This window comes from Nyctereutes procyonoides, unplaced genomic scaffold (genome assembly GCF_905146905.1).
Source record: "Nyctereutes procyonoides isolate TBG_1078 unplaced genomic scaffold, NYPRO_anot_genome, whole genome shotgun sequence".
NCBI lineage: Eukaryota > Metazoa > Chordata > Mammalia > Carnivora > Canidae > Nyctereutes > Nyctereutes procyonoides.
This window is the reverse complement of record NW_026575043.1, coordinates 26,886,144-26,911,915: the sequence shown is the minus strand read 5'-3', so window position 1 is coordinate 26,911,915 and position 25,772 is coordinate 26,886,144. Positions and strand designations below refer to the sequence as shown.

Genomic DNA, 25,772 nt, shown 5'->3' with positions numbered 1-25,772 from the left:
GAGTTTTGTAGATACACGTGGAGACGAGTGCCCATGCCGTGTTAGGTAAACATGAGAGGAAGCAGATGCACTTCTATTTTTCTATTAGTTTCAGATATTTGATAAAGTCCGTCTGTATTGATTTATTTGTCATGAAAGAAAGTAAAGCTGAAAAAAAAAAGAAAAGAAAGAAAGTAAAGTTGATCTGGTAGCTGGAAGCGTCTCAGTCCCTGCCTGAAAGCCGTGGACCATCTAAGAGGTGTCCCAGCCACATTCTAGGATCTCGGAATTGTCCAGAAAGGGTACCTGAGGGGCTACTTCGGCTGCCCTGTGCCACCAGCACTGCAGCCCCGTAAACCCAGTATCAGGGTTCGGCGGGCTTGCCTGGCCCTGCCTGGCTCTCCAGGGGGGGGCCCGCGCAGGTACCCGCTGGGTTTTGAGTCTGTTCTGCTCCCGTCCACCATCACCTCCTGCTTCCTCATCTCCGAATCCCAAAACCTCATGGTCCTCCTCAATTCCTTCCCTTTTCCCACTCTTGCTAGACTGTCAGTCCTCTGGGTTTGGCCTCTTGTCCTTTGTCTCCTAAGCCCAAGGCCGTGCAGTTGCACACCAGAACCTCCGGCTTCCACTCCCGCCAGAAACCATCCACGGGGCCTGCTTTAGGGCATGCTCGTGGGCACGTAGCATTTTGACCAGAATCACCACCGGATGGATGTGTTCTTAAATTTGAGCAATTTTTACAGCTTGTTTTTTAGAGACAGAGAGCTGGAGGGAGCACACATTTAGGATTATTGTGTCATCTTGGAGAATTGAGTCCGTATCATTATGTAAACTTCCTTTTTATAATAGCATTTTTCTTTTTTTTCTTTTTTTTAGCATTCCTTCTTCTGATTCAACTTTGTTTGAAATTAACATAACTGGTCCAGCCTTCTTTTGGTATATTTCGCTCTACCCTTTTAACTTAAGTATCTGCCTTTAACATGAATTTCTTGTACAGAGCACACAGTTCAGTCCTGCTTTTTAAAAATTTAATCTGACAAAAAAAAATTTAGTCTGACAGTCTCTGTCTTTACCCATTGTACTGAGACCATTTGCCTATAAGGTGATTATTGATTAAGATCTACCAAGTTGTTCTATATGTTGGCAAATTGAACACCAATAAAAAGTAAATTTATATATATATATATATATATATATATATATATATATATAAAGATCTACCAAGTTACTCCTGCGCTTATGTTCTTTATTTCTTTTTTACTTCTCTGGGTTTAACTGAGCATTTATTATTATTCCATTTAATCTCCTTTATTGGCTTATTATTTATACTTCTTAAGACATTTGTGGTGGTCTCCTTAGGGTTTACAATATACATTTTAAGATGATCTTAGCCCATCTTCAAATAATGTCATACTTTCCACCATATGGCTTGAGTAAAAAACTAAGACCTTGCTCAAGTTGTCCATAGGGATAAATCTTCAAAACCTAGCAATACTTTCAAGACTCTTGCTTCTCTATTTGTTTTGGGGGGTTTTTTTTGTAAGATTTTATTTATTTATTCATGAGAAACACAGAGATGTGTGAGAGAGAAGCAGAGACCCAGGCAGAGGGAGAAGCAGGCTCCATGCAGGGAGCCTGACGTGGGACTCGATCCCAGATCTTCAGGACCACGCCCGGGCCAAAGGCAGGCGCTAAACCGCTGTGCCACCCAGGGATCCCCCCAACCTACGTTTCTGACTTCTCTTGGCAGTCGTCACGTGTCCTGTGCTGACTGAATTATTTGATGCTCCTGCATGAGCAAAGGTGGTAAACCTTTACTCCCGCAGTTCTGTTCAGCAAATCCTTTTTTTAACTTGTATTTCCAGGAGCTGTTCATTGGCATTAGTTCTTCACCCTTTTCCTTTTCTGGTGTAATCAACAATATGTTCTTTGGAACATTGTAGAGAGGGGACCCCCGATGGCTCGGGGGTTGAGCATCTGCCCTCGGTTCAGGGCATGACCCCAGGGTCCCGGGATTGAGTACCGCATCGGGCTCCCTGTGGGATCTCCCTCTGCCTGTATCTCTGCCTCTCTCTTTCTCTGTGTCTCTCATGAATAAATAAAATCTTTTTTTAAAAAAGTAAATAAAAATTAAAAAATAGAACGTTATATAGAATTTGGGGTTGTTACAACCATTGAATAGAGAGGTAGCCATGCCGGCTTGTGATTTCTCATTACCGTAGTCTGTAGGGGTGGTATAGCCCCCACCTTCACGTGCACCCCCAACCTCCAGAATGGGTTAGCAGAGCTCTAACTGCAGGGTTGGGGTCCATGGTTGGTTACTCTGATACTGTATCTTTCTGGGAAATTTGGAAATGACTAGACAACTAAAGAAAGTAGGTTTGCAAAATAGCCAGGACAGGTACATGTTTATATTTACTCTTCCTACCCACCTTGGTCTTTTCTCCTCTTTTCTATTCCTGATCTTTGCAAGGCAGGCTCCTTCTCATTTTTTTTTTTTTTTGTAGTTGTTGTTCCTTCTCATTTAAGACCCACTTAAAAGTCACCTAAAAGGCGCCTTCTCTAAGCTACTTGACTTAAAACAACCACCCCATGACTCTCTAGTGCACTGACCTGCTCTGTGTTCTGCATGTCAGTTGATCACATTTACAAGTTCTCTTGCTTTCTTACCTGCTTACTTATGTATTGTTACGAAAATCTCCACACCAAGGGGCAGAAACATTGTCAGAGTCAACAGAGTAACCCTGGCAACTGGAATCAGAGTTAGAATTCCCAGAAACAGAGCTCCCGGGGCTGTCTGCCTAGAAGGTGTACAAGCCTTTCAAGGGTCAGGCTTAAGCTAGGGTAGGCGGGATGGTAATTCCGTGGGGACAGTTTCAGTATTGAAAATACTATCTCAGAGAGTGCTTTTTTAATATTATGATATGACTGTAATAGTATGAAAATATCATGCCAGTCCGCAAAGGATGTCTACTCTATGAGGCGCAGCTCCATCTGTCCTCATTGTGTTACTGATAACTTCGATAATCATTGATGGCAAATGTAGCAGTTTTTAGATGACATCAAATCAAGATGAATAGCCTCACAGGGTTAGTGTGAGGTGAGGAGTTTCAGAGATTTCAATAGACGTCACTATTTATTTAGTTTTGTTCAATCATGCAACAAAAACGGACAAGGTTATTAGAACACTTACCTTTGTATCTAGAAAATAATTCTACAGAATCAGGGAAAGAGGGCTTAGAATTTTACTCGGCCTCAGGCATCGGGATGGCTCAGTCACTTAAACATCTGGGTGGTGAGTTCAAGCCCTGTGTTGAGATTACTTAAGAGAAAAAAAAGAATTTTACTTGGCCTTAAGTTCATGATGAGTTAACAGCAGAAGAGAGCTGTCGAGACAAAAAGTAGATCTAAACCTAAGCCATGAAGAGTGAATTAGCGTGTGCAGATCAAAGGAGGGGATGGTCTCACACTACGTACACTGGCCAGATCATTTAGAAAACTGCGTTCAGTGGTTTTAAGAGAACCATTCAGAAACTGATGCCATTCCGAAGAAAAGTGTCCAAGATGGTAAGCAGGCTTGAGATGACCTTATTTGAATAGGAAAGAGGGTTAGAGATTTCTAGCCTGGAGAAAACTTCAGGAAAACATGAAGACTATCTTCAAATAGGTTAAAGACCATAAGAGACAAAAATAATTGGACTTATCAGTGTACTGAAGTCCATGGAAAAAACTATAAGAAAGTAGATTCTGATTTAACTCAAAGAAGATGTTTAAGGAATGTTCTTAAGTAGATACATTTAAAATGGAACGCGTTTCCGCATGAGGTAGCTCTCCACCTGGGACGCCTTCAGGCAAAACCTGGGTGAGCACGACGGGGGGTATTGCAGAAGGAAATGAAGAATTGCATGGGACAGGAGTCCTCCAACTGGGTGCACAGGAGTCCTCCCACTGGATATGGATGATTAAATGGAGATTTCCTAAGTGGTAACTCAGTTGTAATTTTAAGGAAGCCAATTTCCACATTCTCAGCCGCTGAAAGGAATTTTTACTAATAGGTCTGTAAGAAGCTTTGTGTCCAGCAGACTCTCCTTTCCTAACCGTATCTCTCACAATTGCTCCTTACTAATCTTACAGAAGGAATCTCAAGATTTACCCACCACCATGAAACATTAGAGTATTCTGGATTTAACTATATATTACCTTATCAGTTTTATAGTTTCATGCGATTTCCTGTCACTTAGTAACCTCCTTTCATTTCAGCTTGAAAAAGTCCCTTTAATGTTTATCATGAGACCCATCTAGTGATGAACTCCTTCTGCTTTTACTTTCTGGAAAACTATCTTCCCTTCAATTTTGAAGGGCAACTTTGCTGGGTTGAATGTTCTTGATTGGCAGGGTTTGGTTTTCTTTTTTTCCTTCCTTCCTTCCTTCCTTCCTTCCTTCCTTCCTTCCTTCTTTCCTTCCCTCCTTCCTTCCTTCCTTCTTTCCCTCCCTTCCTTCCTTCCTTCCTTCGGTACTTTGAATATATATTTCTTGCCACTCTCTTGACCTGCTGAAAAATTTCCTGATAGTCTTATGGGCATTCCATCATTGATGACAAGTTTTTTCTTACTGTTTTAAGATTCTCTCCTTGTCTTCAACTTATCACAATTCCATTATAATGTGCCTTGGTGTGGGTCTTTTGGAATTCATCTCTTTGGGGACTTTACTGGCTGCCTGGATCTGAATGCCTGTTTCCCTAGATTAGGTAAATGTATAGTTATTATTATTATTATTATTATTATTATTATTATTTTAATGAGCTTTCTGCTCATTTCTCTCTTTCTTCTTCAGGGGCCTGTATAATGTGTATATTGGTCCACCTGCTGGTGTCCCATAAACTCTTAAACTATCCTAAATCTTTATCATTATTTTTTCTTTTTGCTCCTCTGATTGGATGAATTCCACCGCCCTGTCTTTACTAATCTTTCCTTCCACTTGATCTAGCCTGCTGTTGAAACTCTCTATTAAATATTTCAGTTCAATTATTATATTCTTCCTTTATGTGATTTATGTTTGGTACATTTTAATGTTTCCTGTCTGTTGAAATTCTCACTTTGTTCATGCATTGTCCTTTTGATCTTGGGGAGCATCTTTATGACTTATTTTGAAATCTCCATCACTGTTGTTTTTTTTTTTTTAAATGACTGTTACTTACTTATCCCCATTTCATTAAGATCTGTTTCTAGAGTTTTATCTCATTCTTTGGTTTGGAATATTTTCCTGTGTTTCTTCATTTTCCTTGACTCTCTCTATTGGTTTCTGTGCATTAGATGAAATAGCTACCTCTCCCAGTCTTGGCACAGTGCTCTCATTATAGGAGATGAACCTCATTGATAATCCCAGCATATACTTCTGAATATCCTTTGTGATTACCCAAGCCACTTTATTTGTTTGTGGTGTCTCCCAGTAGTTGAGACCATCCCAAAACCATTAGTATCCTAAAGAGAAGGATCATAGTCTGTGCCCAGATACAAGCCAGACCATCAGGCAACAACTGAGAAAGTATGTATTTAGGCCTTTTCCAGGGAGAAACTGGTGGATGGGCATTTCTGCTTGTTTCCTCCACACTGGGCCTGGGTATATAAGAAAGGAGAGGGTTGTTTGTGAGCCCATGAAGAATTTCTTCTTTGTTTGCTACTGTCCTGTGGGGTTTTTAAAAGTAAATCCCATTTGTTATCAGAGCCAAACAATCCAGAGGCCTGTCCCTCAAGAGGCAACCACAAGAGCTGGGGTGCTAGATATGTGTCCCAGCCTCCTCTGGAGAGATACTGGCAACTTGCAGCAGGCTAGAGAGAAAGCAGGGGAGGTGCCCAGACACTTCCATGATCTCTGGGGAGGATACAGTCAGCCCCTACACGTCTGCTAAATTAGAAGCCTGACCCTCAGGCTGAAGCTTTTGAAGTATGCAAATAGACCTCATTTAGGGGAAGACTGAGAGTTGGGCATTTTTTCCTACTCCTTCTGTAGAACTTCAGCTACTGATTTTTTCTTATCTTTCTTATTTTCTCACATAAGCAGTCACTGCTATAGATTATCTTCTAAGTACAGCTTAGCTGCATCTCACAAATTTTGATGTGCTGTATTTTCATTGTCAGTTAATACAAAATATTTTCAAATTTTGCTCTTCTTTGAACTACAGGTTATTTAGATAGAAATGTGTTACTTAATTTCCAAGTATTTGGGTACTTTCTAGGATACGTTCTTATTATTGACTGTTAGCTCAGTTTTGTTACAGCTCACAAACTTTGTATGGATTCTATGGGTCTTTTCTATGGGCAGACTGTTGGTGAATGTTTCTTGTATGGTGGTGATGGATATGTATTCTGCTCTTGTATAGAATGTTTTATACATGTCAATTAACTCAAGTTGGTTGATAGTATTTTTCAGGTTATTTATATCCTTGCTAATTTATTGTCTACTCATTCTACCAATTACCAAAAAAGGAGAGCCAAAGTCATCAAAAATAGTTGCAGACTTATTTCTTTCTCTTCCCAGATCTATCAGTTTTTACCTTATATATTTAAGTCTTTGTTGTTAGAGATATAGACATTTAGGATTATAGTGTCATCTTGGAGAATTGACTCCATATCATTAGGTAAACTTCCTCTTTATAATAGCATTTTTCTTTTTTTTATTTCTTTTTTTTTTTTTAGCATTCCTTTTTCTGATTCAACTTTGTTTGAAATTAACATAATTAGTCCAGCCTTCTTTTGGTATATTTTGATCTACCCTTTTAACTTAAGTATCTGTGTTTAACATGAATTTCTTGTACAGAGCACACAGTTCAGTCCTGCTTTTTAAAAATTTAATCTGACAGTCTCTGTCTTTACCTAGTGTACTGAGACCATTTGCATATAAGGTGATTATTAAGATCTACCAAGTTGCTGCTGCGCTTAGATGTTCTTTATCTCTTTTTTACTTCTCTGGGTTTAACTGAGCATTTATTATTATTCCATTTAATCTCCTTTATTGGCTTATTATTTATACTTCTTAAGACATTTTTGGTGGTCTCCTTAGGGTTTACAATATACATTTTAAGATGATCTTAGCCCAACTTCAAATAATGTCATTCTTCCTATCATATGGCTTGAGTAAAAAATTAACTTGCTCATGTTGTCCATAGGGATAAATCTTCAAAACCTAGCAATACTTTTAAGACTATTGCTTCTATATTTGATGTGCTTTACACCAACCATACATATATACTTAAAACTCAATGCTGTTGCTGCAGTAACTGCCAGGAGGAAGAACAAAAACCTATTTCAGGTTTTTCAGAGCACTGGAATCATGTCTTAGTAATTTTATTTTTTTTCAAACTGAAGGCAGTGAGAAACTACCCTAATAACCATTGTAAATGTGCTCTCATTTTGCATATGGGAAAGTAGCTTAAAAAATGATAGAAGGTTGGATTTGATATTGCACTGAAGTTAAAGTTTCATTTTATTTTTTCTTCTAGAATAATATTTTTTTGGCTTCCTTATGACTCTGTTTAGCAACTTTTGCTAAAAGGAACACTATCTATGATTGACTACTTTGAAGATACATATGTTAAGCACCTAAAATCAACAAGAACAGAGAGGTATGGCTTTAATGTCTTTCATTGTTGTGGCGTAGATCTAGAGTCAAATTAATCAGTTTAATGCCAGAGGCTGAAGAAAAATAACCCCCAAACCAGCTTTTAGGGAATTATATTTAGAATAGCTGGGTATTATTAATAATACAGATTTTGGTACCTTCATATTTTAAGTACTTTGCTAACTGGGTGATAATCTTTAAAAATGATTATTTAAAGTCTTAGTTGCCTTGAATTTTAATGTTCTTGTACAAAACTCAATTTTTCCATTCTACTTTCATCTTTAATATCTTATAAAAGTTTGCCCTAAACAGAGCAAAGCACCAGTGATTGGTCCATGGAATAGTATTTCACCAGGCAGCCAGCATAAATGAAAATTATGGTGATCAACTTAAAATGACATAATAATGATATCCACTGTGTTAAGTACAAAGTTTGCAGGTAACAGTAACACTTTATTGGGGTAGGAATTACTAATTCTACAACATCTGTATGACTTTAATAGTGACCTGTTATATTCAGAGTATCATTTCAACATGCAAATATTATAAAATTATTGAGATATTTTACATTTTTTGTTTTAAGCCTTTAAAACCTAGTGTGTAATTTACTCCTATAAAAATGTCAATTTGGTAGCTAAATTTTTTATCAGACATACTTGGTCTGTGTTCAGATTTCATAAAATTCATGCCTAAAAGAGTAATGTCACATATCCAAGGTGTTCAATCATATTTCAAAGTTGTTCAGCAACTGAATTCACTACCAATAAATTATTTTTCTTACAAATTTGCATCTACTTTGACAATTAAAAACATTTTAGGAGAATTAATTTGACTTTGAGGTAGTATATCAATTTAAAAATTCACCTGTCCAAAGTTGAGTTAATTTGAAAGCTTACGTTAATTAGTCTTATTAATATTATATTCATCTTAGAGTTTAAAATAAACTCTAAATTTATCAGTATCACACAAAGTGTTCTTTCAATTTTTTTTGTAGCTACTTTATATAATGTTATTAGTTAGAAATAAATCCATATATTGATTCCTGTTAGGAAAATGTGAGGTCATTATTATTGATAGGCATTATGGAAAGCTTCCACTTAAACATAATTTGTAGTACATTAATAAGGTAATAAATGAGCATTTTTCCTCCATCATATTGATGAGAAAAGATTAAGGCACACTGCCATCATTTTTTTTTCTTTGACTACTGGATATTTGATAAGTTTTACTTTTATTTCAGGGCAGTCTTGAATTAGAGTTGACAATACACTCAGTCTTTTAAAAATCATCCATGTGAGCACTGGGTGTTATTCTGTATGTTGGTAAATTGAACACCAATAAAAAATTAATTTATTTTTTTAAAAAAATAAAAAATAAATAAAAATCATCCATGACTAAATGAATGAGCTTGGATAAAAATCACAAGACTCATTGTTTTCTATTTCTTTCAAGAGTTATGGAAGCTGACCATCATTCTTAGCATTTGCATATGCATATGAGTGATTTTTGACAACTGTATCCATGACACTTTATTATAAAGTCTGCTTCAGAAAACCGAGCACACGCATTTTTCAATATGTATCACAAAGTGGGATGGAACAATAAAAAAAAAAAGTACTAATCTCTTGGGTTAAGAATTCCAATGAAAAGAACCAACTCGAAGTTTTCACACTTACTGATTTCAAAACTTGCCACACAGCTTCAATCATCTAAACAGTGTTTTACTGGCATAAATTCTGACACATAACCAAGGGAACAGAAAAGAGCCAGAAATAAGCCCTGCATATTCTGACAGTTCAGTTTACGCCTGTTTTCCAAGTTAATTATTAATGTCAATTCGTTTTTCAAAAGTTTCTCATTCTGGGTGATAAATGCTGCACTTGTTCCAGCCACACTGCGAAGAACTTTAAATTCTCTGCTAGGAAACAAGGCCTGTATACACAGTGAGCTTCAGTATCGGTTTACTATGGACAATTTCCAAGAAACTAGAGAGATTGGAGAACCAAGTAGCCTTGCCACCCACCCAATGAGCACTTTTCCAAGAACATCTCCAAAGAAGAGTATCTAGATTGTGGCTGCAGATGTTATAAATGCTTTTCTTATGCACTTACATTAGCAAATTTCTCTCTCTTCTTTGGTAGAAAAACTTGGTGACAACGTTTTAAAATTTGCTTTTTGCCTTCCCTAAAGAGCGCACACATTATACCAAATACAATACAAACCTAGACCAAAAGGGGGAAAGCCCAGTTTTCATAAATGAAAGCTTTCAATTAGCAAATACATGGAGTTTAGAACTTTCAAGTCTAGCTACTTTACAGCAAATTGTTAAATTATCGCACTGGAGACTAAACCTAACAAAATGTATAGGAAAGACACACACAATTATTTGTATTTAAATTATTTCTCTAAGTTGCTGGTGTTCATTTCTTCTCTTAAGTGAAGAAATCTAATATGTATTAAATGTCAGCTATGTGACTAGCATCCTACTAACGAAGCATCATCTCACATTTACCAAATTTAAGTTTTATCACAGCCCAGAGGAGTAGCTGTTATTCACATACTATCGGTGGAGAAACTGATGCTCAGAGAGGTTAAGCAACTTCAAGTCGCAAAGCTTGTGAGTGGCAGAGCCAGACGTTTTATAAACTCTGCATAATGTCCTTCCAGGTATAGTGCCTGGTTTATTGTACAAGGTCATGAGCTCCATGTTTTTGGAGAGAGACCTTGGTGGTTCCCTGGTTTCTTACTTTTTTAGAAAGAACTTAAAGAGTCCCAGCTTCCCAGAATTTAGGATTTTGTCAAAATTCCCATTTCTGTAGGCAATAAAATCTAGATGCTGAGAGGCTACATAAAAGTTAAGTCATCCAAGCTTCCTAATCTCTTCACCCATCCCCCCCCAAAAAAAACCCAACAACCTTTAAATATATTTTAAATAAATATTAGTCTGGTAAATATTATTACATCATTGATTCAGGTATCAACTTACAATGTAGGATAAGGCTTTTGGAACTGGGCTAAACAGGTCTACAATGGAAACCTCACAGAGGGGTTTGTGCTACAAAAGAGGGTAGTGGGAAGAGCATGGATCTGGGCCTGAAGCAGGAATGAATTGGAATCTTGCTGCCAATTACACATTGTACGTCCTTGGACAAGTTAATTTTTCAGAGCTTTGGTTTTCTGACCTGAAAATGGAGATATTCCCTAACTCAGAGATTTAGTTCAACAGTCGAATGGTATCACTTGCTGCCATTTTAATAGTATTAGCAACTCCTTCTCTCTGTAGGTCCCCCATGTCCTTCCTTTTCAGAGTGATGTCTTTGGTTTTCCTTCTGGGAACTACCCAAGCTGTCTTTCGATCTGGGAACCCTGAAGTGAACATGAACATTTTAAGTTGCTAGGAAATAAATGCTAAGCTGCTGGTAAACGCTACTCCTTAATTGGGGGGAGGAGGCTTTTATTTTAATATATTTCTGCATTTAAATCTTTCCATACAGGTCAACTAATAGTCCCCATTACTCTTCTTTAGCTGCCAGGTTCTCCTTCAGCCTTATATCATCCCTGGATGAAAATATATGGAAATATATTCAAACACCTTTATGGAGGACTTACAAATTCCCTTTTGCATGCATGCACGTACACACAGATTTCAGATCTAAGCTCAGCTATGAGCATAGACATGCCAACATTCGTGGGTCAACGTATATTTTAAAATTGCATATGGCTGAGTAGGTCAAAGTCTGAGTGATTAGTAGTTAGAAAACTAGTAATGTGTAGGACTGATGTTTGGCAGGTGTTCTAAAATAGCTGCTACTGAACGGATCAGCGAACTAGCAGGAAAAAAATTAGTCCCGAGCTTGAGAGACAATACAAAGGTCCATTATTACATTAATAGGTCAGATTGGCATCAGGTTACATTATTGACCAGCTATCTTATCCTAAACAGCTTCTTTTTTTCTGTTTATCAAGAGCCAAATCATTTCCTATTAGGGCTACCCGGATGAAGTGTATGATATTGTAACTGAAGACGGTTACGTCCTCGGCCTTTATAGAATTCCTTATGGGAAGATAAACAAGGACAACTCAAGTAAGATTCAATTCCGAACAAACTGGCAACTCCCTGGGCCTGGGGTTCTTAACTTTTCCGTTTCCTCTCAGTGAGTTTTGGACAAGAAAAAGATGTAAAGATTACATGCACAGACATGTCTCTACAGGCCTTTCTCTTTTTCTTTTTTTTTATATTTTTTTATATTTTTTTTATGATAGACATAGAGAGAGAGAGAGAGGCAGAGACACAGGCAGAGGGAGAAGCAGGCTCCATGCAGGGAGCCCGACGCAGGACTCAATCCCGGGTCTCCAGGATCACGCCCTGGGCCAAAGGCAGGTGCAAAACCGCTGAGCCACCCAGGGATCCCCTCTTTTTTTTAATATTTTATTTATTTATTAATGAGAGACCCAGACAGACATAGGCAGAGGGAGAAGCAGGCTCTCTGCGGGGAGCACGATGCGGGACTTGATCCCAGGACCCCGGGGTCATGCCCCGGGCCCAAGGCAGATGCCCAACGCTGAGCCCCCCGGGGGCCCTATGTGCCTCCCTTCTGGAGGGACCACTCTCCGTGGCTTCCTGTTGACAGGCTGGTTTTAGCGTTGTGGAACACAAGCTGTTCTAAGTGTTCTCTGTGGCCGCTTTACTCACACGTATGGATTCTCTACATCTCTTTGTTTTGCGAAGGGTTACACGTGGTGCCCGGCCCCAGTCTCCGTAGGTCTGATAAATTGCTGGCTAGAGTGTCCTTCCCGGCCTGGCCTTGCCTGGCTCCTCCAGTAATGGCAGAGGGGCCTGGGTGGTGCAGCCGCGCTCCCCTTGCCCACGACAGGTGCATCACCATCCGCAGGTGCGCTCACAGGCATCAGGCCCTCCTTTCGTCACTAGGGCTGTGATCCAGTATCGGCCGCTTCCCAGCACAACGCGTCCTGATCCCTTTTGCTTCTTCATCTAATTGCTCAAATAAAAGCCAGCCTTATTTTATTTTATTTTATTTTATTTTATTTTATTTTATTTTATTTTAGGCTTTCTTTTTAGATTGTCTCCCTGAAAAGAATGTTTCTTGTAGCATAAAATACCCTTTTAAGTTCTCGTTTTAAACACTAAAGTGCATTTCAGGGAAGATGCTAACTTGAAACAACTTCGATCAATGTCATTCTGTGTCCGTATAAAGGTCACGGCGGCTGGACGTAAAATGTTCACCTAGGTCTGACATAATTCTAGTCATCATTTTTCAGCATCTGACCTGATTTCACGAATACTATAATAACATATTGAAAGGTAATTTTAAAGATACAGCGGGGTGCTTCGGAGCCATCAGGAAGCCAGGCCGGAGACAGGATCCCGGCGCCTGCGGTCACTTGGCTGTGCCATCGGAGAAGGCCCACGGGACCAGGGCAGGGCAGGGGGTGCTGGCCCAGGGCCCCACCTTGCAGCCGGGGGGCTCGGGTGGCATCGCCGCACGGGTTAGTCATTGCCCAAGGTCACTGGTGGGCAGATGCTCTGGTGGGTTCAGGGGCTGCCCCTTGGCCGGGGGGGCACGGGGAGGGGCAACTCCGAGGAGCACCTGGAAGGGGCGCCCAGGGCAGCCAGCCCAGCCCCGCTGCCTGGGAGGAGGGAGGTGCGGCCCCAAGACAGCAGGGTGCACCTGCTGCCTCCCCCAGACCGTAGATCTGTCACATCCTGCACGCTTCACCCAGCACAGGGCTACCGGGGGTGGCAGGCCCTGTTCCTGGGAAGCCTACAAGAGGGAGGCCAAGGGAACAAAGAACCACACAAGCCACTACAGCTGATGCCAGCGCCGCGGTGGCACCACCCGTGGCCACCTGCCCAGCTGCGCCCCTGATGGGGCAAGTCTGGCCTTCCCTGGAAGGGTACTGCGCCCCTGACCGGTCACGCCCTGGTCCTTGCACAGCTGCCGGGGCACAGGCCTGGGACCGACAAAAGGTGTCCCGGTGATCACGGGAATCCCAAATATATCATCCCCTCCTCATTTTCTATCAGAAGCCCTCGAAGAGACGTGAACTTTTAAAGATTAGAATAATCACATGTCTGATAGCAATGTGGGCACTCCTATACATCTGATTGTTTTTATTATTTCATTTTATTTTACTTTGTTTGAGAGAGAGAGGGAGCGAGCAGAGGGAGGGGGAGAGAGAAATGAAACGTGACCGCATCGTGCACCTGGTCGCTTGAAAAAATTCTTCAGTTATCTGTGCTAACCAACTCTGACGTACGATGGGATTAAACATGGGTGATTCACCCTATTTATACAGTAGAAAAATTTTTAAATTTTCTTTAAAGCTTCCAACGTCGTGTATTAGAAGCTTGAATTTCAGAGGAGATGCTTGTGCAGATACCACAAAATTTAAAAAGAAATTTTCTGCATTTTTTCCCCTAGCTCAGAGGCTGGTTGTATACTTGCAACATGGCCTGTTCACATCTGCCAGCAGCTGGATTTCAAATCTCCCTAACAACAGTGTGGGCTTCATTCTGGCAGATGCCGGTTATGACATATGGATGGGGAACAGCAGAGGGACGACCTGGTCCCGGAAACACACGTACCTAAACACCAATTCCAAAGAATTCTGGGCCTTCAGGTACAAATGATATCAGTAATGTTTTTCACCTTATTTTATAAGTGTGTGAAGTATTGCGTTTTGTTTTCAAACGAAATAAAGTAGAAGTGTCTTCTCTCCATCAGGTCTTTTCACGGACCATCACAAACTTATGCAAATGTTGGCTTGAAAATTAGAGTACTTGTGTGATTTTAGGGCATTTCTCATTTTTAATCAGTAACTTTTATTGGCATTAATCATTTTGTTGGCCCCCCAACTGTTTTCTTTCACCCCATAACCTATAAATATATGTTTATTTCCTTGCACGTAGAATAAACAGCCTCTTTATAAGACTACCTTGAAGGCTTTTTCTTTCCTTGACTCTGTTCTCCCAGAGGTGTTTATTCAGTAGGTACATTAATGCACAAGAGGGGTGGAGGGAAGGGCCGAGGGAGAGGACGGATCTCAGCGGACCCCACGGCCAGGGCAGACCTGACGGGGGGCTCAATCCCAGGACCCTGAGCTGCCCGCCTGAGCGGCTATCAGGAGTTCAAGCCCAGCTGGCTGAGCCTCAGCGCCACCTATTCTCCTTCCCTCCCCGGGTCATGACCTTCAGGTGTTAGCATCGCAACAGTGGCAAGGGGATTCCAATTTCCCTTTTTCTGTTGTAATTTTGACGAGATGGCAAAATACGACCTGCTGGCCTCGATCAACTTCATCGTGCGGCACACGGGACAGGAGGGAATCTTTTATGTAGGCCACTCCCAGGGCACCAGCATCGGTAGGCCCGGGGATTGTCGTCACGCTGCGTGGGGAGCTCCAGAGAGTGCCCTTTCTGTTATTTCCCATTCATTTTTTCTCCTTTCCCCTTTATTCCCTTTCACTATTTTTTATACAATGGAATATTCCTCAACCATTAGAAACGACAAATACCCACCATTTGCTTCAACGTGGATGGTACTAGAGGGTATGATGCTGAGTGAAATAAGTCAATCGGAGAAGGACAAACATTATATGGTCTCATTCATTTGGGGAATATAAAAAATATACATTGTTTTTAATACTAATCATCAGCATCATGTTGTGATCAATGTGCATGTCTCAGGCTGGGCGATCGGCACTTGTTTGATAAGGGAATTAAGGAATGAGTCAATGAATTGGTCAGAGCATACCGAATGCTCTCTTACTTGCCATGATGTCGTTTCTTATATGCCAGTGATTGCGTAAGAATCGTTCTTTTCTGTCTTATTTTCTTTCAGCTTTCATAACATTTTCTACAATTCCAAAGATCGCTGGAAGAATCAAAGTCTTTTTTGCCTTAGCTCCAGTTTTTTCTATTAAAAACTCAAACAGCCCTTTAATTAAAATGGCATACAGTTGGAGGTCATTGATAAAGGTATGTTATTCCTTTCCTTCTCATAGTTGATAATCCAGAGTGACAATAATTTTGTTCTTTCAAAATAAAAGGTCTTGACTATATTCACATGAATTTAATTTTTTGGTTTCATTGACACTGGATTCTTTGTTTTTACAAAGGAATAGTAGGATAGCACTCATAATACCTTTGGACATCTCATTGTGAAGGAAAATCCAATAGTCAACTTATCTCTATCTCCTGCTTTCAAGTTTTGTCCTTAATTTAAATGGTCTTTAAAAGATTTTATGGAATTATTTATTTGAGAGAGAGAGAGCATACGACTGAACAGGAGGGTGAGGGCAGGGAGAGGGACAAGCAGACTGCACTGAGCCCAGAGCCCGGCCTGGGTCTCGATCTCCCAACCCTGAGATCATGACCTGAGCCAGAATCAAGAGTCAACCACCTAAATGACTGAGCCACACCCAGGCACCTCCCTAATTTAAATGTTTTAAACTAATGGGAGACAGTGCATTTGATTATAAATATAATGACTTCATCATGCCATTTCTTGATTAATTATTTTGGTCTTCCAAATATGAATAGAGTGAATCTGTTTTGCAGACTTTTTTTGGCAGCAAAGACTTCCTCCCTAATACCTCATTTAAAAGATTTGTTGGTTCAAAGCTATGTCCGCTGAAGATTATGGTAAGATTTGCCATGATATCTTGTTTATGATGTATGGATGTGACGTGAGAACTTAAATATGGCGAGAACAAGTTGAATTTGAAATGTATTTCGTCAAAAAAAAATGAAATGTACTTTGTCAATTATTAGAAAGCAACTCTTAATAGTACTTACTTCATGCCTGGTGTGTCATTTTTATGATTTACCCACATACACTAATAGATTCTTAGCCTTTCTGGTTTTGTGACTAGACCAACACCCTGAACCTAATCAGAATTAGCATTCTGGGATTATTTTGTGTTCACACCTGTCTTTTCTCTGTAGAGGACAGAGAGAGGTGCTATGATGGGTATCTTTATTGGCCGTTCCTATTGGGTGTTAGTTTCCCAAAGTTTCTTATATGTAAGTTGTCCTGCCCTTATATCCTGCTTCCTAATACTCGTACCTTTTCTTGTTGACCCTTTTGTAATCAACATTAGTGCCTGCTGGTTATCTTACACGCTTCCAGCGTTCATCAAGATTCCTGGAGTGGGAGACTGTTTTGGTACTCAGGCTACTATTCCCAAGGCCATATGGACTGCCTGTGCATAGATGCTGTTACAGATGCAGGCATTCATTCTAATACTTGTTCAGCACATTAAATTAAAAACCCAGATTTAGCAGAAGCAGCTGTGGCGTTTAGACTCCAGGTTGGCTCCTGCACCTGTACCATTTAATGATTTCTCAGCGAGAACCAATTTATTCATTCAGAGAAAGAGAAGTTGTCAAGATGTCCGTTCTTACCAACTTAGTCCACAGGTTCAGTGCAATCCCAATCAAAATCCCAGCAAGCTAGTTTAAGGATATTGACAGATGACTTCTAAAGTTTATAGGCAGAAGCAAAACCCAGAGTAACCGACACAGTATTGAAGGGAAAGAGAAAAGTTGGAGAACTGATACTATTGACCTTCAAGACTTATTATTAAACCTCACAGTGTGGGGTTCGTGAAAGAAGAAACAAGGAGATCAATGGAACAGAACAGAGAGCCCAGATCTAGAGCCCCATAAATATCATCAACAGATCCTCGACATAGGACAAAAGGCAGTGCAATAGAAAAACCATAGCGTCTACAATAAACAGTATCAGAAGAACTGGACATCCACATGCAAAAAAAATGAACCCAGACACAAACCTTATTCCTATACTTCACAAAATTAACTCAAATTTGGATCATAGACCTAAAGATGAAATGTGAGACTAGAAAGCTCCAAGAAGATGACATAGGACAAAATCTAGATGAGCTTGGGCTGGGCAGTTACCACCAGGGCGGTACATTTGTTACAACTGATGAATCTACATCGACACATCATGAGTACCCCAAATCCGTAGTTTACAGTATGGTCGCTCTGGGTTTCCACATTCTATGGGTTTTAGCAAATGTATAATTACATGTATCTACTATTACAGTGTCACATAGGAAGTTTCACTGCCCTAAAAATCTTTTGTGCTTCACCTATTCATCCCTCTCCCACTCAACTCCTGGCAACACCACTGATCTTTTTACTGTCTCCCCATTTTTGCCTTTTCCAGAATGTCATATAGTTGGAATTATACAGTGTGTAGCCCTTTCGGATGGCCTTCTTCCACTTAGTAGCAAAGATTTAAGGTTCCTCTGTGTCTTTCCATGGCTGGGTGGCTCATTTACTTCCAGTGCTGAAAAATATTCAATAGTCTGGATGTACCTCTGTTTACCTATCCACTCACTAAAAGGACATTTGGGTTCAAGTTTTGACAATTAGGAATAAAGCGCTATAAACATCCACGTGCAGATTTTGTGTGAACATGTTTTTGACTTGTTTGGCTAAATACTAAGGCGCGTGATTGCTGGATTGTATGCTATGGATACACTTTATTTTATGAGACCACGCCACTGTCTTCCAAAGTGGTTGCTCTATTTTGCATCACCAGCGGCGGTGAATGATGTCTCTACATCCTCACCAGCATGTGGTGCTGTCAGTGTTTTGGACTTTTGTCATTTTCATTCGTACGTAGCAGTGTCTCATTGTTCTTTTAAGTTGCATTTCCTTGATGACATATAACGCGGAGCATCTTCCCGTGGTCATCTGCTACCTAAATATCTACTCATCTAAGTCTTAGGCCCATTTTAAAATCAGGTCGTTTGTGTTCTCATTTGAAGAGAGTTTGAAGAGTTCTTTGTACGTTTTGGGTAACAGTCCTTCCTAGGTATGTCTTTTGCAAATATTTTCTTCCAGTCTGTGGCCTGTCTTCTAATTCTCTTGATATTGTGTTTTGTAAAGTGGACGATGTTAACTTTAATCAAGTCCAGCTTGTCAGTTACTTCTTTTTTTAATAGTGAAGGGGAATATAAGGGAAGGGAGAAGAAATGTGTGGGAGATATCAGAAAGGGACACAGAACATAAAGACTTCTAACTCTGGGAAATGAACTAGGGGTGGTGGAAGGGGAGGAGGGCGGGGGGTGGGGGTGAATGGGTGACGGGCACGGAGGGGGACACTTGACGGGATGAGCACTGGGTGTTATTCTGTATGTTGGTAAATTGAACACCAATAAAAATTAATTTATAAAAAAAAATAAAATAAACTATTTTATTTAAATTCAATTTGCCAACAAAATATAACACCCAGTGCTCATCTCATCATGTGCCCTCCTTAATGCCTGTCACCCAGTTACCCCATCCCCTTACCCCTCTCTCCCCTTCTGCAACCCTTCGTCAGTTACTTCTTTCTTAGATTGTCCCTTTGATGTTTTATCGAAAAAGTCATCACAAGACCGAAAGCCAACTAGATTCTCTTCTAGGAGTTTCATAGTTTTAAGATTGACATTTAGGTCTGTGTTCCATTTTGAGTTAAGTCTTGTGAAGGGTGTGAGGTATGTATCTCGATTCTTTTATTTGTTTGTTTGTTTTTTGTTTTCCCTATTGCATATGGTCAGCTAGTTGTTCCAACACCATTTATTGAAGAGACTATTGTTTCTCTGTTGTATTGCCCTTTCTCTGTTGTCAAAGATCTGTTGACTATATTTGGGGGGGGGGTCTATTTTGGGGCACTCTGTTCCATTCTGTGGATCTATTTGTCTCTTCTTTCACCAATACCACAGTCCTGATCACTGTAGGTTCATAGCACATCTTCGAGTTGTGTCAGGCCCCCAACGTTGTCCTTCCCTTCCCATATTGTGTTGGCTGCTCTGGGTCTTCTGCCTCTCTGTCCTAGAAGCAGTTTGTTGATATCCTTAAGATAACTTACTGAGATTTTGATAGGATAACATTGACATTGTATGTCTTGTTCACTGAGGGGGGCTCCCAGGAACCTTGTAGGCAATAGGAACCTAGATGACGGATGGACGTGAAGGCTGTTGTGTTGCTGATGGCTTCACTGGGAGTGTGTAGAACTTCGGACCCCAGTTAATCATGGAGAGGGTTTCTTTTTAAATCTCCTAACTGCCCTTGGGAGGCCCTGGGCTGATTTTGAGCTAATCTCAAAATGAAACTTCAGATCTTCAGCAATTGACAAATAACTTGAAGGAAAAACTGGATTCAGTCCTTTGCTTTTTTGAGTGGTTCTTTTTTTCCCCCATTTTTCCTGGTATTTTCTTTCTATCTTTTCAGTTCTTCAGTGCCTTCAAAAGGAGTGTGTGTGTGTGTGTGTGTGTGTGTGTGTGTGAGTCCTAAGAGTCTTGATTGATTTCTGTATAGGATGACAATTACATAACCTAGAAATCCAAAAATAGCTTCTACATTAATACAAAAATTACACATTCAGTAAGTGTATTTATTTGTATATACAAATAAATGTATTTGATTAAAATAAAATTTTATCTCTTTTTATTGATACTATTTATTTAAAAAGAATTTTACATTTTATTGAAATTATTTAGTATAGTAAATGTTGAACATCATTCTTTCTCTGGTTGGACTAAGTATAAAAATAATTTTTTCACCCCTCAGAGTCGTGTGGATGTGTATATGTCACAAAACCCAGCAGGGACATCTATTCAAAATATGGTACACTGGAGTCAGGTAAAACTTTTCAAGTACATTTTAATATGATTTTATTTATACTACTCATGGTTTATGCCATCATTCTAGGAGTTATGCCATTGCCATAGTATGATAAATTTAGGATAAAATGAAATGATTGCAGGTATCCCTGGGTAGCTCAGTGGTTTAGCGCCTACCTTTGGCCCAGGGCATGGTCCTGGGGTCCTGGGATCGGGTCCTGTGTCGGGCTCCCTGCATGGAGCCTGCTTCTCCCTCTGCCTGTGTCTCTGACTCTCTCTCTCTCTCTCTCTCTCTGTCTATCATGAATACATAAATTTTAAAAAATCTTTAAAAAATGAAATGATTGCATAATTGTATAATTATGTTAATATCATAATGTATTAGGTCTTCTAACCCTAAGCAATGATCAGAGCAATATAGTTATTTTCTGTTTTACAAATGAGAAAATGTTAATTCAGAATAGTAGACTAGGAATCATCAAGGCCATGTTCATCGTTTGACTTGGCCGAAGACTCAGAGCTATTTCTTTTAAAAAAACATCTAAGACTAGAACACAGGTGTCCCAGTGCCTCACCTCTCACTAGACTACACTTCCTCCTCTGTTAAGTTATGAGCTCCATGAGGACCATGAGCAAGTTTTATTCACTTTTGTACTTGGCCAAGAGTTCTGCGCAAAGAACGTTTGTTGAATGATATTGATGATGAAAAAAATCCAGTGTGAATATCATCTTAATGTTGTGAGCCAGGAAAATACCCTAGAAAGAACAGTATACTTCAGATCAAAATATCAGACACTGAATCCTTTCTCTGAACCTCATTGGCAAGCTCGTTTAATCTTTACGAAGTCAATTTCCTTAATTTTAAAAATGGAGTTAACAATAATGCTCTAACAAAAATATTATGAGAGTTCAATAGGGTGATGATTATGAGTATTATTTAAACTTAATACTTAGGAATTTAAAGTATCATTGAGATATACTTTAAGGGCATTCTCATTTAAAAATGTTTAAATCTCCTAGGTGATTGTTTGAGATAAATAATTAAAAATCTTTAACTTATCTTTTTTTATTTTTTTTAAATTTTTATTTATTTATGATAGTCACAGAGAGAGAGAGAGAGAGAGGGGCAGAGACATAGGCAGAGGGAGAAGCAGGCTCCATGCACCGGGAGCCCGATGTGGGATTCGATCCCGGGTCCCCAGGATCGTGCCCTGGGCCAAAGGCAGGCACCAAACCGCTGCGCCACCCAGGGATCCCTAACTTATCTTTAGATTTAGGTCATTCCTGACAATAACTAGGCCAGGAAAATCTAAGTAATGTTTGCATTTATTCATCCACTTAAACAATATTTATTGAGCACCTACTAGGTGCCCTGTACTATTCTATGCTCAGGGTATATATATGTGTACTAAATAAATATTCCTATCCTCCTTAAGCTTACATTCTAGTAGCAGACAAGCAGATAGTAAACAATAAACATAGCAAATAAATAAATCATTAAAATTTTAGAAGAGGATAGAAGCTATGGAAAAGCAAGATACAGAGATTTTGGGATATTGGGTAGTGGGTTGTGTTTTTGGATTTCATTTTTATTTATTCATGAGAGACACACAGAGAAAGGCAGAGACACAGGCAGAAGGAGAAGCAGGCTCCACGTAGGGAGCCTGATCTGATGTGGGACTCAATCCCAGGACCCCGGGGTCATGATCTGAGCTGAAGCAGACACTCAACTGCTGAGCCACCCAGGGGCCCCATAGGCAGGCTCTAAGATACAGGCCAACGATGGAATTCCAGATGGTCGAGAGAGTTTTAGGAGTTGGGAGGACTTGAGAGGAGGTAAAATGCGGGGTGTGTTAGAGTCCCAGAGAAGATGGGTAACCTGAGACTCTGAATCTTCCTGCAATGAAAACATTATTAGGGGGGGAAATGGACACAATCAGATTAGACCTAGTAGGCTCAAAGCAGGTAGTGGTGGTGAGGCTATAAGTTTGGAGGGTGAAACAAGGGGTGGCTTCTGGCACATGCTCTGGAGCACTGTTGTTTGAAGCAAGGGTGTTTAGGGAAGTGTCATTGTAGTCCAGGGGCACTGCGTCCTCGACACTCACTTTTTTGGGGAAAGATTTCTTTATTATTTTAGAGAGAGAGAAAGAGCAGGGGGAGGGGCAAAGGGAGTTGAAGAGAGAGACTCTCAAGCAGACTCTGATCTGAGAACCAAGCCCATCGCAGGGCTCAGTTTCACAACCCTGAGATCAGGACCTGAGCGGAAACCAAGAGTTGGACGTTCAACCCGACTGAGCCGCCCAGACGTCAGTAGACACTCACTTTTGACCTCTCTGCGTGGGGCTGAGGATTTCTGGGGAAGGCTGATGAGGCCCTAAGCACACAGGCCCCCTTTAACAAGGTAAAAGGCCTTGGGGATTTGTGCATTTATATAAAGATGATAGAGTCATAGTCTGTAGATTCCCCTCCTCCCACCTGCCACCACTCCCAGTTCTTGCCCTGTACAGAGAAAGGGAGGAGTGAGGAGGTCCCCTTGCACCTAGACCAGCAGGCCGGGGACAGATGGGCGGCACGTCCAATGAGCACCTCACTTTACCAGCTGCGTTGTAACAAACAAAGGAGTGTCATCTTGCTTTTAAATTTTTTTCTTTCAGCTTTTTAATTCCAGTCACTTGAGAGCTTTTGATTGGGGCAGCCCTGCTCTGAACTTGGTTCATTTTAATCAGGTACATAATTATGTATAGGCTAAAAATGATCCCTTTGATCAGTTCAGAGGATGTTGCTACAGAAAAAGGCTCATGTAAAGTCCAAGAGGACAACAGGGTAAGAAGGACCAACAGATGAGGATCGCCATGGTTTGGATCCATATTGTCACATCCAACCCAATGAGCTTTTCCAGGCTTTCTGTATGTTTCAACAACAAATATCTTGGATGAGCCTGGGGAAGTTTACAGGCTATAGAGCAGTTCATCCTCCCCCAAGAAGAAACACTGTGTGCATAATATGCATAGCTCTGTGGTTGGCTAAAGAAGAAAGAAAAGGCATAATATGGTTCTTGACCCTAAAACTATTAACTGTATTTGGGAAGATAAGACAAACCCATAATAATGAGGGAAAAGATAAAAGTCACTGAGAAGGTGGTAAAAATTGTATGAGGAGGATGACAGAAATCTTGAAGAATTAGAACCTGTCTGTCGTCTTCAAAGTTACACTGTTCACCATACTTTTCTGCCTTCGCTAAACTCCATGCCTGACCTGGTCTGCTTGTGTAAAACTCCAGAGTTTTGATTGTAGAAAGATAAAAATCAATACGATCAGATTTAACTTCGACTGCCAATATTTGCTATTTATTAATAAGCATATTGCCAGTTACACAGCCACAGAAACTTTTGATTAAAATACCTTCATGCTTTATAAATAAAAGTGAAATTATCTCTGTGGAATGTCTGCATACCCTGAATTAGAGCAAACTGTCTCGTTTTGATTTGTATCTGATCTATTTCTAAGTAGAATATCGTAATACCGATTCTTTCAAATGCATTGCTTCCATAGTGGTAATTATTTTAGACTGAGTTGATTTAATAATTGCATTAATTCATCACTTAAAAATTAGTAAAGAACACCTTCCATGTATCATTTTCTGTCTTATTTTTACTCGTTTGCATTTAGGCCACTCCTCCATTTTATAATGTGACAGACATGAATGTGTCAACAGCAACTTGGAATGGAGGCAATGACTTGGTGGCCGATCCTGAAGACGTGGAGAATTTGCTTTCTGAAATTACACACCATATTTACCATAAAACTATTTCTTACTACAATCATATTGACTTTTTGTTCAGATTAGATGTATATCAGCAAGTTTACCATGAAATCGTTGACATTATCCGAGGCAGTCTATAAAGATACGGTACTTGGTGTTGAAGGAGCTATAAAATTTCTCTTAAAATCCAATCATTTTTTTCTTGCTCTGTATGTTTTCCCAGTTATTTAAATAAAGTCTGGATTTTTTTCCCTATTTGTTTTGCTGCCCCGGGCCTTCTATTTGTTAAATCAGTGGCATTTATTCCATAAGGGGGAAGTAACGGATTGTAACTCAGCCCAAAGCAGGCTGTTGAATGTCTAGATGCAATATAAGCAACTAAAAGCAGAGTCTGAAACATTTTCAATTGCAAGGGATGACTTTTTTGAGAAAGCTGTTTTCTTTTCTTCAAAGAAATATGAGCATGTAAGATATAAAAAGCGTTTGGGAGAAAGCTTGCTGATACGAAAGCTAATTTTTCTCTATGCTGAATGAAGAGTAGAAACACTTTTGAGCTGTGCAAAGGAGTCTGAGGAAGGAAAAGGAGAAGAAGGAGGGCCTGGATGCCAGTGTAATGTTGCTGCTTCCGCCCACTTCTGGCCAAGCTTCAGAAGTAGAGTGTAAAAGCCACCGAAGGGTAGTATCTCACTTCCTTTCCAGCAGGTGTGTGTAAAGGGGAGCAATGGTTGTAGGGGCACCTGGTGGCTCAGTCAGTTAAGCATCTTCCTCTGGCCCTGGTCATGACCCCAGAGTCCTGGGATGGAGCCCCCCCACATCTGCATCTGCCTCCCTGCTCAGTGGGGAGTCTGCTTCTCCCTCTGCACCCCCTCCCTCCATGCTTTCCCTCGCTTTCTCTCTCCCTCTTTCAGATAAATGAAATCCTTTTTTTAAAATTTTTATTTATTTATGATAGTCAGAGAGAGAGAGAGGCAGAGACATAGGCAGAGGGAGAAGCAGGCTCCATGCACCGGGAGCCCGACGTGGGATTCGATCCGGGGTCTCCAGGATCACGTCCTGGGCCAAAGGCAGGCGCTAAACCGCTGCGCCACCCAGGGATCCCAGATAAATGAAATCCTAAAAAAAAAAAAAATTATAAACAGAGTAATAATGGCTGAGGCATATTTCTGGGTAAACAAATCTGATGGCAGCCTCCCAGCTTAGTGCACGAAAGAGTCTCCTGCACACCAGAAAAATGTAGAGGTGTTCAACAGAGGTGGGAAGAAGCCTAGGATTTGAGCTGAAGTGATGCTGTCAGTAAATGCAACAGGTATTTAGAGGAGCCACAGGCTACGGCGAGGGATGGGTGTCGGCAGCCGGTACAGGGCACATCACGTACAAGGACTTAGGCCTTAGTCCTTCCGACTCCTCAATAATGCAGAACTCCATGGGCTTTTCTTAACCCCTGGGGACAGCAAGATGAAAAGGAAGAATTCTAGAATTGAGTGTAAGTTTACCACATAAAGACAGGGGGAAAAATCTATAATTTCCTGAACTGGAAAATTAAATTTCCTGCCCCAAGCAAAATGGAGGTTGAAAACCAAGTCAAATCTGGTTTGCTCTGAAGTTGCTAACTCTGTGCTTCACACATGCTTATGGCCTTTAGAAAATGTCATACAAAAAAATAAGTGAAATACGCATAGTGAGAAAAAAACATATACATAGATTGTGGGAATGCATCTAAGAGAAGATGCATCACTTTCAAGGTCACAGTTGAGGC

General features: G+C 40.2%; 1 protein-coding gene across 1 annotated transcript; it reads left to right on the top strand.

Annotated features, from left to right (window-relative positions):
- The first annotated feature begins 11,272 nt into the window (after window positions 1–11,272).
- Window positions 11,273–24,156, top strand: LOC129508231 (lipase member J-like). Its single transcript, XM_055323245.1, is given in 8 exon segments — window positions 11,273–11,284; window positions 11,563–11,680; window positions 14,040–14,238; window positions 14,868–14,977; window positions 15,456–15,592; window positions 20,201–20,272; window positions 22,908–22,979; window positions 23,923–24,156. Coding segments are annotated over 8 exon segments (954 nt in total).
- Window positions 24,157–25,772: the final 1,616 nt, after the last annotated feature.